The sequence below is a fragment of the Leptosomus discolor genome, chromosome 3, assembly GCF_034619465.1.
Source record: "Leptosomus discolor isolate bLepDis1 chromosome 3, bLepDis1.hap2, whole genome shotgun sequence".
In the NCBI taxonomy this organism is placed as follows: domain Eukaryota; kingdom Metazoa; phylum Chordata; class Aves; order Leptosomiformes; family Leptosomidae; genus Leptosomus; species Leptosomus discolor.
The window spans coordinates 47,039,979-47,057,054 of NC_141393.1; the positions used below are offsets into that span (position 1 = coordinate 47,039,979).

A 17,076-nucleotide genomic window follows, 5' to 3' on the forward strand; every position below is an offset into this window, starting at 1 on the left:
ACAAAAGAAAACCAGTATAACAGCTAGAGAACTGAAAGGCATTTTTCCATTATATATTTTGTTTGTAACATGATGACAGGAGATATTTCATAGTTTTCATGCTAACTGGAACTTTTGTTTAGAAACTTTTCTCCTTTGTAACTGTGAGCAAGAACTTTGAAGGCACCCAGCATCATTCAACACCTAAGCTCTTGCTGCTGATAATCAAGACTTAGGATCATAGAATCATTTAGGTTGGAAAAGACCTTTAAGATCATTGAGTCCAACTGTAAATCTAGCACTGCCAAGTCCACCACTAAACCATGTCCCTACGTGCCACATCTGCCTCCAGGGATGGTGACTCAAGCCCTTCCCTAGGCAGCCTGTTCCAGTGCTTGACAACCCCTTCGGTGAAGAAATTTTTCCTCATGTCCAATCTAAACCTCCCCGGTGCAACTTGAGGTCATTTCCTCTTGTCCTATAGCTTGTTACTTGGGAGAAGAGACTGACGCCCAGCTCACTACAACCTCCTTTCAGATAGTTGTAGAGAGCAGCAAGGTCTCCCCTCAGCCTCCTCTTCCCCAGACTAAGTGATGTCAGTTTTAGTGCTGCAGAGGCCTTTCCTTTAGAAGATGGATTGAAACTACTTGTTCATTTCACAAAAGCCATGAACCAGCTCTTTTAGGCCCAGAGGGAAAGATCCCATATACATTCCAGTGTTAAAATCCCTGAACTGCCCTGACCTTTCCCTCCTCTACAACAGTAAGTTGGTACAAGACTTCAGTAAACGCATTCAGACTTACCCATTCAGCTTCATCATCATCACCACAGTCCCCAAAACAGGAGCTAGCCAGTCCATCCTGAGATCCCTTCTTTAAGACACGGATTCCCTGCAAGTCCATCCGACGACCTTTTACCTCCAGTGCCCCTTCAAAAGCTTCCTGAGGCCAGGAGTTTTCAAACTCATCCACCAAAGCCAGCATCTCTTCAGACATCTGATCATCTTCTAACTCCTCCATTCCTTCTGAACCATTGCTTTCTGCAGTGACTGTGTCTAAAAGGGAATACCATAAAAACTTCAAAAATTCCCTTCCTGCTGCTTCCACAAATTGTATAAAAAGGATCTTTTTTCTGTGACCTGACTTTTCCACTTGCACAAACCAAGTATCACTAACTACTGACTGCACGCTGCAAATGGAGAGGGGGACTGGAGAATGCAGACCTCCCGCTGTAAAGAAGCATCAACTGTTGCTTTAAAAATCAGTACCTCTAGACCACTTTCATCGTTTTTCTTTCCAAACTACAATTCTGTGTGTTTGAGGGAGTAAACAGGTGGTATTTTTTCCCTACACATGCACATTAAACACTGAATAAAGCACTCTACCTTAACCACAGACACTGTTTTTCTTCTCTTCTGTCCGGCACAGCTGATACAGAATTCATTAAGGTACAACCAACATGTGTTTGTGGAGTCTTGCAAGAAACTACTTTAGTTTGGAAATTGATTTAATGCATCTTGACATTAGACTTGGAGAAGAACAGTGAACAGAATGAAACCGGTTTTAAGGGTTACTTATCACTCTACAGACAGACGGTGGGAAAATGCAGCTTCTTGGAGGAAGGAAGACAGCTCTTCTGAAAAATCTAGAAACCGCTTCATTTGCGAGCACTGATTTTCTAAGACTGACTTACTTTCCAGTCTCAAGAAGGAGGGATCCCTTGCTGAACTCTCAGTAAGGACTTCTGGATCTTCTGTACCTCCCTCAGAATGTCCTTCTGCCACTGCTGTAACTGACTCATGGTGGTCAAAGTATTTCTCCTTGTCATGACTGCCATCGGGATTTTTCTCATGACAGTGGCCTGAAAGACAAAAGTTTACTGATACACCACATAAGGCCGCTCCTCCTGGACATGAGCGCAGAAGCTGTACTACGGACGCTATAGTCTTCTGGTTTTCTACCCACAATTTAACAGAGCAGTTCTACAAGTTATCAAAGACTTCACTCAGCGATTAGAAAGCTGATCTGCCTCTTGACAAGGCAGATAACCCAGAACAGTTACAGGAAACAATGTTATTAGCTATACACTGTAAACTACTAATGAAAGAAAAATCAAGACATCTTTTGAGGGAAGGTTGTGCAGTTGGTAGAAAATTACTGTGTGCTGCTAGCCACTCCAATGAGCATCCCCAAGACATATTTTTAGTGACACTGCAGCATACATGGGAGCTGCCTGCCATGTGAACTTTACTTAGACACCATAATGCTTACTGTGCTTACGTGCAAGAGAAAAAGGGCCAAGGCAGACTGATATTGGATTGCCATGCTCTGACCTTCTGTGCCAGCAACAGACAGTACGCAGGTAAGACTAGCTCATTAAACAGACAAAAGCTATGGGTATTAATCTGCGCCAAAAATCAAAAGTTTATTCAGCCAAAAGTTTAACATCTATAATTCTGTGGTCAAATTACAGGCTCAGATTCTACCAAATACAAAGATCTAGGAAGAAGACTGGAAAAATCCAAAAGCAGAGCCACTAAAGAGCAGATAAAAAAAAAAACCAAACCAAAAGTGCAAACTTGCAACACTACCCTTTGAGCACCCTGCAGTGAGACACTGTTAAGCTTTCAGAAAGTTTAAAGTGTAGCTACCTGCCGCTTTGTGGTGACATATTTGATCTCAAATACATTTTAACTGAAGAGCTCAGATTTTCTAGTAATAATTACTTGCCAGTGTCCCAGGGCAAGAAGCATTTAGAGAGCTGCTCCTCTGGCCGGCCCCTGGAGCTGCACAGGTAGGGACAGGATTTTCCACGTGTGAGAGGTGGGAACTGCCCCAAACCCCACCGCACAGCTCTGGGACCAAGGCACAGACCATGGCACCTGCCTATTGTCACACGGGGAAGCTAGGTACAAAGCTGCTGCTCTCAAATCCCTCCTTCCTTCATCTCAAACACTCGTGAATGAAAATAGCACACATATACAAACGAATTAAGAAGCACATAGCGAATCAAAGAAAGCTTAAATTAAATGCAAGATTCTCAAGTATCTTCCCCATTCTACCCTCATGAATGCAAATTGTACTGCTTCATGCACATGGAAAGCATTATTTTTTATAACTGTCAGCATAAAACATGAAGCATGTGAGTAAAGTAGATCAATGACTCCTTTCTTCTCCATGAATGATCCCATTAGTGTAACAAAAGAATATTTTAATTCTCACTCTTTTACCAGGACAGCAGGATGAGAGGATGGTTGTAACTCTCACGTGAGGGTAACCTGTCCCACCACTTCTCAGCGAGGCGAAACCACAGCTTGTTGCTGTGTGCTCTCTACTTTTGCCTCTGTGAACACTCAAGTGGCATCTTAAAAGGAGAAACAGAGCGGTATTTTCTGGGGTGGTGCTGGTGGGCGTCACCAACATCAAACAAATAAAACTATATTCATAAACTCTCCGTAAAAACTATTTCTTGCCCTACCTTTTCTGCTATATATAAAAGAAGTCAAACACTGTTATTTTATGAGTAACTATATAAAACAAAAGCAGTTAACTTCATAAACTCTTCTAACATCTGCCATATAGTTGTATTCTGCCTTTCCTACTCTATCAGTCACTGACTTTTTCTTTAATCCTCTCCTCACCTCCCCCATGCTGTCAATAAAAAAATTAATTGGTTTCATTAAAAAGACCCAAAACACTTCAATATGTTTAATTTACGAGAAATGGTGTGCACAGAACCCTAAAGCTGAAACTAGTCCCCCTGCCTGACTTCAAACCAGCCTGATATTGATGCAACCCAGGTGCTTCTCAGTAATGTGATGACCACAATTCCCTTTGCTGAAGGTCAACTCATCTTTAGTATAAAGAAAAAAGCAAACTGAAAAACAGACAGCTATTTTTAACTGCAATAAAAATGCCAAAAAGAGAAAAAAGGTGGAACTAGCAAGTAGAAGGAAAAAAACCTGATAGCATTTAAAATTCTACTTAAGACCAACTCCGTTAATATCAATTTAGAAACACTGACAGCTAAAACCAGACTAGACGACCGTACTGGCTTTCTTGGGATCTGAGAGCTGCTATATATAGAAACCTGAGTGGCCTAATTTTTTCAAATTGCTGCTTTCAGTTGTCTCACGTTGCAGGAGAAAAAACATGCTGGTTGAAAAACCAATGGAAGTTCATAATCTCTGCTGAGCGCACCATGAATCTGGTGGTACTTACACACTGCGAGTCAGAACTTTACAGACTGTACCACCAGCCGGCTGCCTGAAGACCGCTGGGGAAGACCACCAGACAGGAGCGTGAGACCAGCAAGGGAACAATGTAGCCCCAGGCTCCAGGCACATTCACCAGCCGTAGAACATGAGTTCTATTGCTGCGATACTTACAGCACATTAGCTGTGTGAAGGACAGAAGCAACTGCCACCTGACAAATGCTCAGCTATGTATTATTTATTAACATTTCACATTTATCTCATTGTCTTCATAAATGTTAGGTCTAAAGTCCTGACACAGTGATATTGCAGCTACAAAATGTGGAAGTCTAAAACTGCTTCGTAGTACTTGATCAATTCAGCCTACTCCATCCTGAAAACTTACTAGAGAAGGATTACTTTCTTGCTCATTTATTTTCTGAGAGCAGCTGTTGCCATTTTTCCTATTGATTCTGCAGAGCTAAGAAAGCTCAGAGGAAAAGTGGATCAGAGCCTGCCCTACCTTGTCTACCTGGTTACTATGTTCCACTTGGTGAAACGAAGATGCTATAGAGATGACACAAAATAAATGTCTGGTTCTTTATATAAGTGATGGAAATAACACAAATAAAAAGTCTGATTGTGCTAGGTTAATGTAGAAGTTGGGAGGAAAAAAACCAAAGAGCGAATAGTTCCTAAATCACACAGTAAATCCATTGGATAGAAAAAAGCAAAACCAAACGCTAAACTGAGCATCAAGACCTTGGAGATTAAAAGCAGAACACAGTATTCTATGTTAAAGGTCTCTGTTTCTCTTATTGTTCTAGTTTGGGGCCAATGTGAATGCATTTGTACAGCATTAGCACAACATACATTTTAAATATAGAAGAGATCTGCTAGATCACCCATCCCATCTAGTATTAACCACCTTCTTGATTTTCAGGACCCCTCTCAAATGTCCACCGAAGCTGTGGTACCTACTTCAGCTGGTAGGGCTAAAAAATCCCAAACAAAAAGTCAGACTTAAGTTCTTGTTTAGGAATTGGATTATTCCAAAGTCTTAAATTGAAAGCCACCTAGTGAAAGGAAAGAAATGCCCAGAGTGTTTACATCTGTAGCAAGAAAGGAGAAATCTTAGGAAGAAGTGATGCAGTAACTGACATTGAAGACTTGGTCCATCTATAAAGGGATAACAAATATTTATTCCGAACCATACTTCATATTGACACATTTCTCAGAAAAGTCACACTAGGAAACAATTATGAACTTCCCTTACGACATATAAACTTTTTTGGTACTACATGGGGTTTTTTTGTTTGTTTGTTTAAGAGCAAACTTCTGTCAATTTAGGTGACTCCAGATCCTCAGACTGAAAGCTGCTTACCTAAAGCAAGGAAAGAAATGTGACAAGTATGGAAAAGAGGAAAGATGAACAAAGAACATCCCCAGTGCATCACGTGGAAGTGCTGCAACTTGAGGAAGGTCTTGAAAGTAATCAAACTTCACCATTAAAGAGGGCACTGATTGTTTTAAAAGTCTAAATTAACTGCCACTGTGGCTGTTTGTGTCTTGTGGTACATCTGGCAGAGAGAATGAGGCCTCAGTAAAGTTTCACTGTTCGACTCCTATAAACCAACTTAAGAGAGATGATTTGGCTGCAATAACAGTATTGGAAATAAAATTATCTCCAAGGGTCTTTGGTCAGCACAGAGTTTTTACTGACTTTTTATTCTTTGGCAGTGCAGAGCTTGTGAAATATGGCATTCCTAACTCCACCATCGATGTTTCAACATACTAGGTTTAAGAAAATTATTGGCTCCTAATTTTTTATGATGAGACAAACTACTTTCCTTAAATTTTTTGGTACCTATTTAGAAAACACGATGACAGAATAATGCTTCAAAACTAAAAGTCAGGTCATTTAAATTATTTTTCCTACCACTTGAAATAAGCAGAGCTGGATTCTCTCTTGAATGATGACAAGAGAGTCAAGTGACTATCACTGTAGTCAGTAGCTTGCATTAGGTTACACAAAATGCAAGTTATCTGGAGATAAGTGTCATTTAAATGATGTGCCCCTTTATGGTTAAACAACGCAAAGAGAGAACTCTACTTACAGCTGTAAGTCAGACTAATACCTGAGTTGTCAGAGCAGAGAACAAACCAAAACCAAGCTGCTAACGGGAGTTATTAACTCCATACTTGGTTTTTGATGCACGCTCGAACTAGCATTCCCCACAGTGAAATTCAGTAAAGGCAGTTCACTTTTTTTTTAGTAGGAATGACATATCACTGAGCTTAACGGAAAGAGGTTTTAATCCCTGCATGCAGATGCATAGTCTCACCTACAGACATTTCAGGAGCAGCGCATCAGTAAGCAGTCCTCTTTTTACTTTTTCTAGTCACTGCTTACACAGATGCAGACACACACGAGTCAAAGGGGGTGGTATATGACCACCTCACACATGAAAATGTGTAGCAAGTAATGGTGCTCTTGGGTTACGTGAAAACTTGCTTGGGTAACCCTGCATACTTAGAATTAGGCTAAAATACAACCATTACAGATATTAAACTGAAAACCAGCATATTGCCACCCATCACTTTTACAGAACAAGTCTTCTTCAGTGCTTCACATCACAGGCAATATAACTTACCAGGGTTTACAAAAATAGCCTGTAATGAACTCATCTACCAGAATCCTTTTGTGTATCTAAAACTACTGGGATCTCAGCCATCAAAATTTGGGCCAAACTAGCACCTGAAGAACCATCTTACTTTCTGCATTATGGTGACTTCACTGCAACATGACATTAACAAGCCAGGGTAGTGCTATAGGCAAGCGCTGTTTGAGAGACTGTCTTTCAGACAACACATAAAACATGAGCTTTGACTTTCACAGCAACGTTAACACTGGTGATTAACACGCTGCATACCCAAACTACCTTGACGTTTCAAGGTGAACGTAACAGTTTCCTAAAGATCTTGTGAGCCATTAACAGCAACCATGTTATTCCAGTTACATATGAACGGATATTTGATTGCAAAACATTTGTTAATGTAAAAAAAATCCATGCCAGTTACTTTGAGATGAATTTTAAAAGCAATACAATGAAGCAGTAACTAGAGAAGAGACCTGGCTTTAGCAGCTATTGCTGCTCTGCTCACCTTAATTATAAATTACCATGTTTCTAACTAAGATTTTCCTCTAAAATTCATGCATTCCTTTCCTTACTGTTCTCCTAAAAAAATATATACTTACACTTCAAAATTAATCCCACGATTGAGCTTTGCAAGAAGAAATTGCAAACCACTTATGACTGAACAGAATCGTCATCAGAAACATTACAGAATGGTCACAAGCCATATCTGCTGAACTGCAAGACAGTGCTGGCTCCAGAAGTAATACCAAAGAAATTTCGGTGGTTTCCACACATACAAGTGTAAAAAAACCCACCAAAAAACCTAAAGAGTTCTTGGGTTTTTTTAGTGAAAAATGATCAACACAGTGACAAACAGAGCAGGGAAGCAAAGGGAGAAAAAAAGCAGAAGTTCTTAATTACAATTAGCTGGCTATGCAATACTGACCTGTGAATGTTTGATAGGTTTATATTTAACTGAAGAGAAATACACAAGTCCTACTACTTATTCACTGTGCACTACAGGACCCAGGAAAGACACAAAGCAGACTGGCAACCTGTATCTGCAGAAGCGTAAAATTGTTCGAAGCCTTGTTGCAGACTCGAAAAGCCAAACAGACCACCCAACAGCAGTCAGTCCTGCTTATTCTGAACCCAACAGCATTACTGCTACTTTCCAACAAGGCATGACTCGGCTCCCTAACAGTAACACAAAAGGTACCTCCAGTACCTTTTGCAGTTGTAACATACTGGACAAATCACTAAAGAAGTACCTACTACCCACATACCATCATAGCTACTATACTGGAACAATGAAGGTCTGATTGTAATAAGTTCCCTCTCTGGTCAAGTACTTCAAGTATCAACATGGGTACTGGCAGAAAATGATGAGTGTAGGGCCCAAAATTTAGACTGAACTTTTGGTGTGTTTTCTCCCCACACAGAACACTGCTCATTTTTAGCTTTTTCCTTTAATATAAACCCTCCTTTGCAAAACTGGAAGTTACAGGACAAAAATAAACATTTTCAAAGGACAGGACATACTGCTAAGTGAAAAATAAAAGCTAAGTATAGAGAACAAATAATGAGAAGCAATATGAAGTATTTTAAAAGTTGATTTTCATAAATTCCTACCTCTTCTCTAAATTCCTCCCTTAGATGAGCAGTCAGCGGCCCTTCTTCAAAGATGATCAGAGGCATGCTCAAAAATTGAGTAGTCAGAAGTACGTGCTACATTAACAAGCTTTGGTTTGATGCATAGCAAAAAACAGGATGAGGATTTATGCGGTCAAACTTTAAACTCAAGTAGACAAAATGAAGCATACAAAAGTTCTTTCTTTTTTATTATTTATTCCAACAACAGGTTTTCAATTAAGAGGATTATATAGTAAAACAACTGTTATCACTCATAGGGAAATAGTTTTTAAATCTGATTTGCAGCCAAAAGATGACTCTAAATTGGCTTAGCTATAGATTTAAAGATTATCTATTTGTCTCATTACAGTAGTTCAGATTAAACCTTTCAAAACATACAAATGCCAACAATATATAACCAGATTTTTTGTTCATATTAAGTGAGAGAAATACCTCACCACTGCGTAACAGACAAGTCCCTGATGAGCAAGCACATAAATTCTCCTTATGAAATATAAAGAAGTGATAAATAAAACATGGAAAAAAATCTAAAGAGGAAGACAAACCTATTTAAATTAGAACACAATGCAGTTTAATATGGGACATGCATGCAAAACATCTTGAAGAATTCAGTAGGCTACTTTATAACAGAGCAGAAAATGTCAACCCTCCCCCTCAAACCTCTTCCATAGTTAAAAACAGGGAGGGGAAAATCAGAGGCTGACTACCTAAAGCCTTCACTCTCCTCCTTCCTCACCACCCCCTAAAATAGGAGCTCTTTTTTTTTTTTTTTTTTTTGGTGATGCACATCTAGAAGCAGTAACTTGCTCTACGGCGTCTGGCAATAGGGCCCCAAACATAGAAACATCTAAATTTAAACTCTCCAATCCTGTCAGTGGATAAAAAAGACTAGAAAATATCTCTTTCAGGGGACCCTGGTCCTACATATAAGAGTAGGAAGGTAAGTAGTACTCCAGTCTGAATTTCAGCCTGTGTCTCAAGAATAGCTTGATTTTTGTTGTTGTTGTTTTGGGGAAAGCAAGCAAGGGAAACAAGCACATGGAAGTTCTGAAGACAAAGGCTTGCCCTAGGTGACTTCTCCTATGTGCCAGTTATTTTTTTTTTTACTGTCAGATAAGAAAATAGTTACTTATAAACACTCACCCACAGTAGATCACAGTGTAAGGTATGCTATGAATACTGAATGACTAATATTTAGCTCCCTGCACACAACACACTTCCGAAATCTGTTTCGGATTAAGCCATGGAAATTCTTAGTTTAAGGATCACTAGCATAAGCAAAGACAACAGTGACCTGCATTTGTTTTGCTCTTTCTGCTCTTTCCTCCACCTTAAGCCATATACCTCTTCTTATACTAAACATTAAATATTTTGTTAGATCCTGTTAGATCCTATAGCACCTATGAACTCAAGTTTAAAAGGAACTTTAAGTACAAGAGTAACCCACTCATGAGAAATGGCATCATGTAGTTAAAATCTACAACAGTTAACTAACCCTGTCATGAGTCACCATTCACTTTCCACTTCTCTCAACATATGGGGTTGACACTGTAAAGCCAAGTAATGGCCTTAGGTATGTCTTTTGTCTACCACTCTGTCTGTGAGGTCTGCACCATACATTGGAATTTAAACAGTATTTCACAGGGTCCTGACTTCATAATTTTAAGAAAATATTTTTGATCAGCTGTATTTATGTTTATCTATCTCTTCACTAGGTTATACTGCTCAATAAGAGCAGATTAATAGTCAGACTTGATCCATGACAATTTATAATTTATTTGGATAGATATCCATGCAATCTTCCTCCTAACTGGAGACCAAAGCAGAGACACTGACATACTCAAATAGCAAAACAATGTGTTAACTGGTCAGGTAGGTATGCCCCTTATTAACCTAAGACAGCTTTTAAGTGTCAGTTTGTCTGACAGGACACATTCTATACAACTCCATGAAGAAGCAGAATCAGATTAGCCTCTCCTTGAGTCCAAGTAAAGAATACCTGCAGAAGGTTAAGTCTGACAAGAATACTGCCAACTCTAGTTTAGCATTCAATAGCAAAATACTCCACTCATACTGCCAGAATAGTACAAAGCTATAGAACAGTGCCTGCAGAAAGACTAGGAATTTTTGGAAGAATGTCTCTTCTCCCCAAAACTGTTGCATTCAAGAAACATCAATGTCTTCCTCTAGGGAAACTTTGAATTGTCCCAGTTTCGGTCACTAGTAGCCAGAACAGATGACAGAGTTAAAGCTTCGAGGACAGTCAGAGCACAACACAAACTCACAGGAATCAGGCAACAAACCTTAAAAGGAAAAAACAAATCAATAAAATAGACAGATCAGGGGTAGTTAAGTGCCTGGCACTGCATGGCTCAGCATGCAGTGCTCATTTTAATCCGAGCACATGGCACTGCATGCTGCTTTGAGACAATCGCTACATGACTCATTACAGGCTGAGGCTACACATCACCACTTTACAAGTTCTCAGACTTAAGCCAAGTGAATACAGCCTTCAAGGCCATGGCCATTTGTTAATGACACTAAACTATGTGTTGTCTGTTCTCCCATAAGTGGGGGTCACATGTTCTTTCTCTTCCAAACGTGCTTTAACCAACTCACTAATTCACTCTGTACAGCTTTACTATGAAGTTGTTCGTGCAACTATATCTTCCTGGAGATGTAGCTGGGGAATTACTATTCCTCCTAAAAAGACTGTTGAACATAGGCAGTTGTTGGACCTTTTTAAAAAGGTCCACCTCTAGGCAGCGGACGCTATTCAGGTTCAGTAAGAACTTTCAGTAGCTATGGGCAAGAAACAGTCACTGGCAAAAGCAGCCTCCTAAAAAAGAGATGAAGACACAGACAGTAGCAAATGTCTCATTTTCTCTACATTCCAATCACCAAAAAGCACCAAAAACATTGCAGAGAAATGTTACTACCTCTGATAACTGAAGGTATCTTTTGAAAAGTTTAGTTGGAAAAAGAACCTTCTCCCTTCCACTCTAACCCCTGATGATCCTCCTCCCCCTACTACATTAGCATGTGTTTATGCTGAATAACTGAAGGATCCAGACAACACATCATGAAGAATTATTTGCACTATAAAGGCAGATAAAAATGGGAAGTGTCACATTACATTTAGTTTAATATTGTACTGCTTTTCCTTCCCTGTATGTTAATAGTTTTGCATCAGTAAACTCTCACTGAACTCTCCTACAGTTCTAAATTCCCTTCCACTGTGCTATCCTCATTTCCTCAGTTACTCCTGCAACTGAGGCCACAGCTTTCTTCTCCCTTCTCTGCTAGCCTGCAGCCTTCTGATCCTGGGAAAAGACAGCATATATAGAGAATGCTAGATATTGTAGGCATACCATTCTCAACAGAGCATGACGCAAAGTGAGACCGATGACTGTTGAGAGAAGTCGTCAGGCATGCTGTCATGCTGTAAATAAGCAAAGTTCGTAAGCTACCAAGCCAAACCTTGCATCACGTAAAGAAATAACCTAATGTTAGCATAAAAAGAAGCTGCAAACCGAATTCACCCATTAGCATGTTCAACAAATCCAAAAGAGAATGACATTTGAGCAACAGAGATATACTTAAGACATCACGCTTTGTTTGCTGGTTACAGAAACCATTAAGAGGCACAACGAACATCTTTCCAGCAAGCAGTAGCTTGGAAGCAACAGCATAAGCAGTGGGCATCAACCTTTGGATACTGGTGTAGCTAAAAATGCCATGTTTAACATAGCACCACATTCTTTGATTTTTACATTGAAGAATCTCAATCTATACATCTCTGCAGTTTTGAGAAGAAAAATACATGGACCTTGGAAAGGAAAGACAGGTTTCAAAGTGAGCTTGGCATGGCACTATCAGGGCGAGGTCCTTCACTTTCAACTTCCTTCAGCCGCTCAAGAGACGTTAAACAGAGACTTTTCAGGGACAGATCTGATTTATACGGCAGGCATCAAATCAAACAGTAAAAAGCAGCAAAAAGCCTGGTCAACTATCTTCTAGATCAGAGCACTGAAATTCTAGGAATGCCATGAGTATTGCAGTAAAGGTAGATGGTAGGAACTGCTTCTTCCCTCGCTGGATTAGTGATGGAGAAACAGTAGCACAAAACTGAAAGAATAATTGGGTCACGTTATTCCCACCGAGCACATTCTCACAGAAGATTTCCCCAGGATTTCCCAGTCAGAGGACATGTCTGACATTTCGTGACCCCCCACCCCCTATGGATGCCTGCCTCCAACAGGACAAAAAGGAGTCCTCATTCTCTGGATCTCTCACCTGCCTGCATTCAGCAAGATGTTTTCATTCTACAAGGTACAATTTAACTTCCTCTTACTCCTTTAGCACTGCTGAGCCCAAATAGGGCAACCTAGATTCCACTTATGCAGCACCAACAGATCTTTCAGATGGACTGACACTCTATGATCTCTGTTGCCAGAGGTGGTCGAGGGAGAAAGAATCCAGCTTGGTTTTCAGATCCCAGGTTGAACTTGCAGGGTAAACATGCACACAGGTGCATGCATGTGTGTGTAGGGGCTAGAAATAAGAAACCGAGTATTTAACCTCAAATTATAACATTGATTTTTGACCTGCTACTGTTTAAGACAAAGCCCATTTTCTCTATGCTACTATTAAATGACAAAGCAAACATTTGCCATGATGTGTTTCCGAGAGCTCTGACAAGCTGTTCGCATGCTTCACAGAATTCTGCTTGTTTAAAAACCCTACCAGGGTTGACTATTCTGTTTATACAGATGAACTTTCCCAGAAGGCAATGGAGAGAGAGTAAAAGTAACAGAGAAATGAATAGTCACAGATCCCATCCCATTAATATAATCAGATAAACAAGTACTGACATTTATGATAGTCTAAATAAGGCTTGGGAGCACTCAAGAATTCTGCCTTCACATAATACGCAAGTCAAAGAAAAAGCTGGATTTTAAACATATTTAAACATAGCATTCAGTTAAGAATCCCATACAATTGGTATGGATTCTGGCCTTTTGCTTCAGCTAAAACAAGATTAAAATCCAAGCTAAGCTCAACATTTTTTGCCCCAAGAGTAAACATCCCCTCTTTCCACCTATTAACACTCTAAGTGATGAGCACTCCTTGGAGGAACAAGATACAGCAGCTTGAGAAGGAGGAAACTAAAATGCTGTTATGATAAAAGCATCTAAAAGGACCTCATGCTATAGCAAATAGAAGGACAATCAAGTCAGTCATAGCTTGTAGGGGATCACTGAGTAAGTGAAAGGTGCATTTGAAAATGCAAATTATTTCACATCTCTATGTTTTAACACACTATCGTACAGAAAATGTATGTGACGCTTTTGGTTAGTGTTTGTGTATCTGAAACCACTACAGGAAACTCAAAGTGATTACAGCTGTCAAGTTAGAGTCAGAGGCTGAAATCAACATCACCGTTTAAGCAAGTTATTTAATCTGTCCATAAGCCTACTATGAGAGTTTCAAGCAGAGATTCTCTTCTCGGGTCAACCTCTCCTCTCCAGGTCAATTTGCTTAAAGGTTTAAGCTTATTAACTTTGTAAGAAGTGCTGGGTGACAAAGGAAAATCCATCCACTTAAAAGATCACATACCTTCTCCCCATGTTTTATTTGAAGAGGAAGGAGATGAAATAAAACAAGACTTTTGATTTCATGTGGCACAGGGTTTCCGTACCACAAGAGGGCACTATGGCCATACCTAAAGCGGATCATTAAGCTATGGCTGTATCTAAGTCACAAAGCAAGGAAACAAGTGTGTTGCTTTCACAAACACACACACTCATTACATAAAAGCATTCAGATTATCTTGATGGCATGCACATACATTCATAACGTACTCACACTGCCTCTGCTTGCAACAGAGCAGCACAAGCTTTTTATAAAAGCACTATCCTGCCAAGTAATGAAAGACAGTGAGACTAAAGAAGCATGAAAGAAGTTGTGCTTCATGTTTTGAATACCATCAATCTATTGATAAAGTTTAAGAGCTTGAATTTGGATCCTGTCTAAAAGAACATGAGGTGCATGAGCTCATACTGAATTGGAACTGCCAGAGGCAGATGCTTACAGTCGGGTAAAAATATTTTGAGTACAAATGGCTTTTGCTTGTCCAAGCAGCAGCTGTGTTTATAAACATAAGGAAAAGGCCTATGCAACAGCAATTAACAAATCACTATGTTTCAATGGTCAGCTGGCCATCACACCATAAATATGCTTCTAGTATGTTGTAACCTCTTTAATAAGGCTTGACAACACCTGAATATTCACATCAGCCAATGAAGTGCCACAGGAACACTTCCTCAGGCATTAGTTAGATATTCCTCTACAGACCTTATCGTATGATAAAAGCTACCTGAAATTTTTTAAGCCATAAACGTGTGCAAAACAAATCATGGCAATACACCATTTCAATACCGGACGAAAATCATTCTGGCTTTCTCTACTAGCTGAATGAGCAGCACAAAGCCGAAGTATCTCATTTCTGCAGCTCTGAGAGCTGACCATGTTTTTCACATTAAGTTTTTTTACACTTGTTACACAAGCCTCTTGGTCCTGTTATTTGTGTGTCAGACATGGCTGCTTAGGTACCTGTCAAACAACATAAAGTTTCTGCTACTTAACATGCTTCAGGAACTGACTTGCCACTAACATAACAGTTGATCATCCAGTAGCAACAGCCTTAACACTGCCAAGTCACCTCTAGAAGGACCACCACAGGATAATCTCGTAACAACGAAGTCTTCCGAACATTTTCTCAGTTATTAGGGAATAAGCCAGCATGTGGGCTCTTGGTCCAAGTAACAGAGGCATACGTAGCACTGCAGCACTGCTGCTGTATAATATTCATTTTAGTTGCAACTGACTGAACTCCTGCAGTTGCCTAAAATACATGTTGTAGGTGATACAGTTGTACTAAATTTTGGACACTTCACACACCTCCTCCATAAGCAAAAAACCCACCAAAAACCTTTGCAGATTTAGAAAGCCTTTTCCAATGAAACCAAACATTTATACAAACTTCAATATAGGAGGCAGAAGTTAAATAGAAAAGTGTTGCTCTGAGGATTTTAAGTCCTCTTCTCACATGCATTAAGTGACGGGTTTGAAATACAAATCTAGAACAGAGGTAAGTTAGGGGAAAAAAAAAAAAAGGTACCAGGCAGCAGTATGGACAGGAGCATGTAAGCAAGCATGCAACAAATCAGCATTAGTGTATCACACTTCCAAAGTCCTGTGCTAAGAGCAAATGTCCCAACAGGTTTGAGAAAATTCCTATTTCACCTATTTGAAATATACACCACGCACATACTGTAATAAAATAATCAGACTATAAATTCAGATTTTTGATCCCATATTCCATCCCATGCTAGCATGTAACTCCCACTGACCATTTGTTGGATTCTGCCAATGGTTCACAGCAGCAGAGCAAGGAACTCCGTGTCTCGCTAGTTAGTTCAGTTTGCATGAATAGAGGCTTTTGACAGGCAAAGCAAAACCAGCTATCACATAGGCCTACAACCCAAAGCACAGGCAGCCCTACTGCTGTTACTTTCAGAAATACAGAATGAATGATTATCCAAACAAGATATTAAACCAAAGACATCATTTGATATTCCAATTTCTTGGTAAATTTTTCAGCATAACATATCCATCTCAAAGGACAGAAATAGTTATGACATGCCACCAAGCACCCAATAACAAGAGGACAAACTAAATTCAGTATCAGATGTCCCCATGCAGCAACACATGATCCGAAAGGCTGTGAAAATCTCCTGAAGTAACAATCCAGTGAGACTGGGATTGTCAGGCATACATTTGATCCATGTATTCAAAAATGTGCTGCATTAGCTCTCTACCTAAAGTCCAGAAAGATGTGCTAAAGTAGCGTTCAGCTTGCATCTTGTCATTAAAATGTACCTTCCAGTCTGTCATGGAGCCAAACAAGAGCAGATTATGTTATTCTAGGAACCTTGTAAGTCTATGTGATATTAATATTTTAACAAACGCTGCAAGTGCAACAGGTCATATTAAATATTGGCATCTAAATACAGTTTGCATTTTTTAGGTTCTACATAGCAGTTGAATAATTGCATATAGTATCGTAGTACGTATGTAAGGTCAAAATTCAAACTTACAATCTCTTTTCAATTGTTTTCTTTTGGACTGAAGGATGAACAGAAGACTCCCAAAATTTCAGGATACTTGTAAGGGTGAAGAGTGATTACTGCATAAGCATTTTTGAAATAATTCTGGGTTTGGAGACTTAACCTCTCTTTCACACAGCCTGTCAAGGTTCATCTCGAGTCAGCTGAAGTTTACAGTGGGGGGGGCAAAAAAAAAAAATTTCCCCAAACCTTATGAAAATAAGATAGACAAATCTACCTTTCCATTTTGGTATTCTGAGTTTTGACTTAAAGCACAAATCATCATCAAGGTTGAATTAACCAGTATGTTTATTTTACACTTGGCACAAGAATGTACAAGGAACATTTACACTATTTGTCAGGTTCACACTTTCAGGTTTCTTGCACTCAGACAAAAGATGACCTAAAGGATATTATAAATAGAAATGAAAAAGAAAGAAAT

General features: G+C 39.5%; 1 protein-coding gene across 1 annotated transcript in view; it reads right to left on the reverse strand.

The window, feature by feature from the left end:
* The window catches only part of TTC17 (tetratricopeptide repeat domain 17), a 60,791-nt gene that overhangs the window by 11,323 nt on the left and 32,392 nt on the right, over positions 1-17,076 (reverse strand). The window contains exons 17-18 of the mRNA XM_086462611.1: positions 1,672-1,839; positions 783-1,033 (exon numbers count right to left, since the gene is read on the reverse strand). Of these exons, the coding sequence (XP_086318737.1) occupies positions 783-1,033; positions 1,672-1,839 (419 nt within the window). The remainder of the gene's footprint in view (positions 1-782; positions 1,034-1,671; positions 1,840-17,076) is intronic.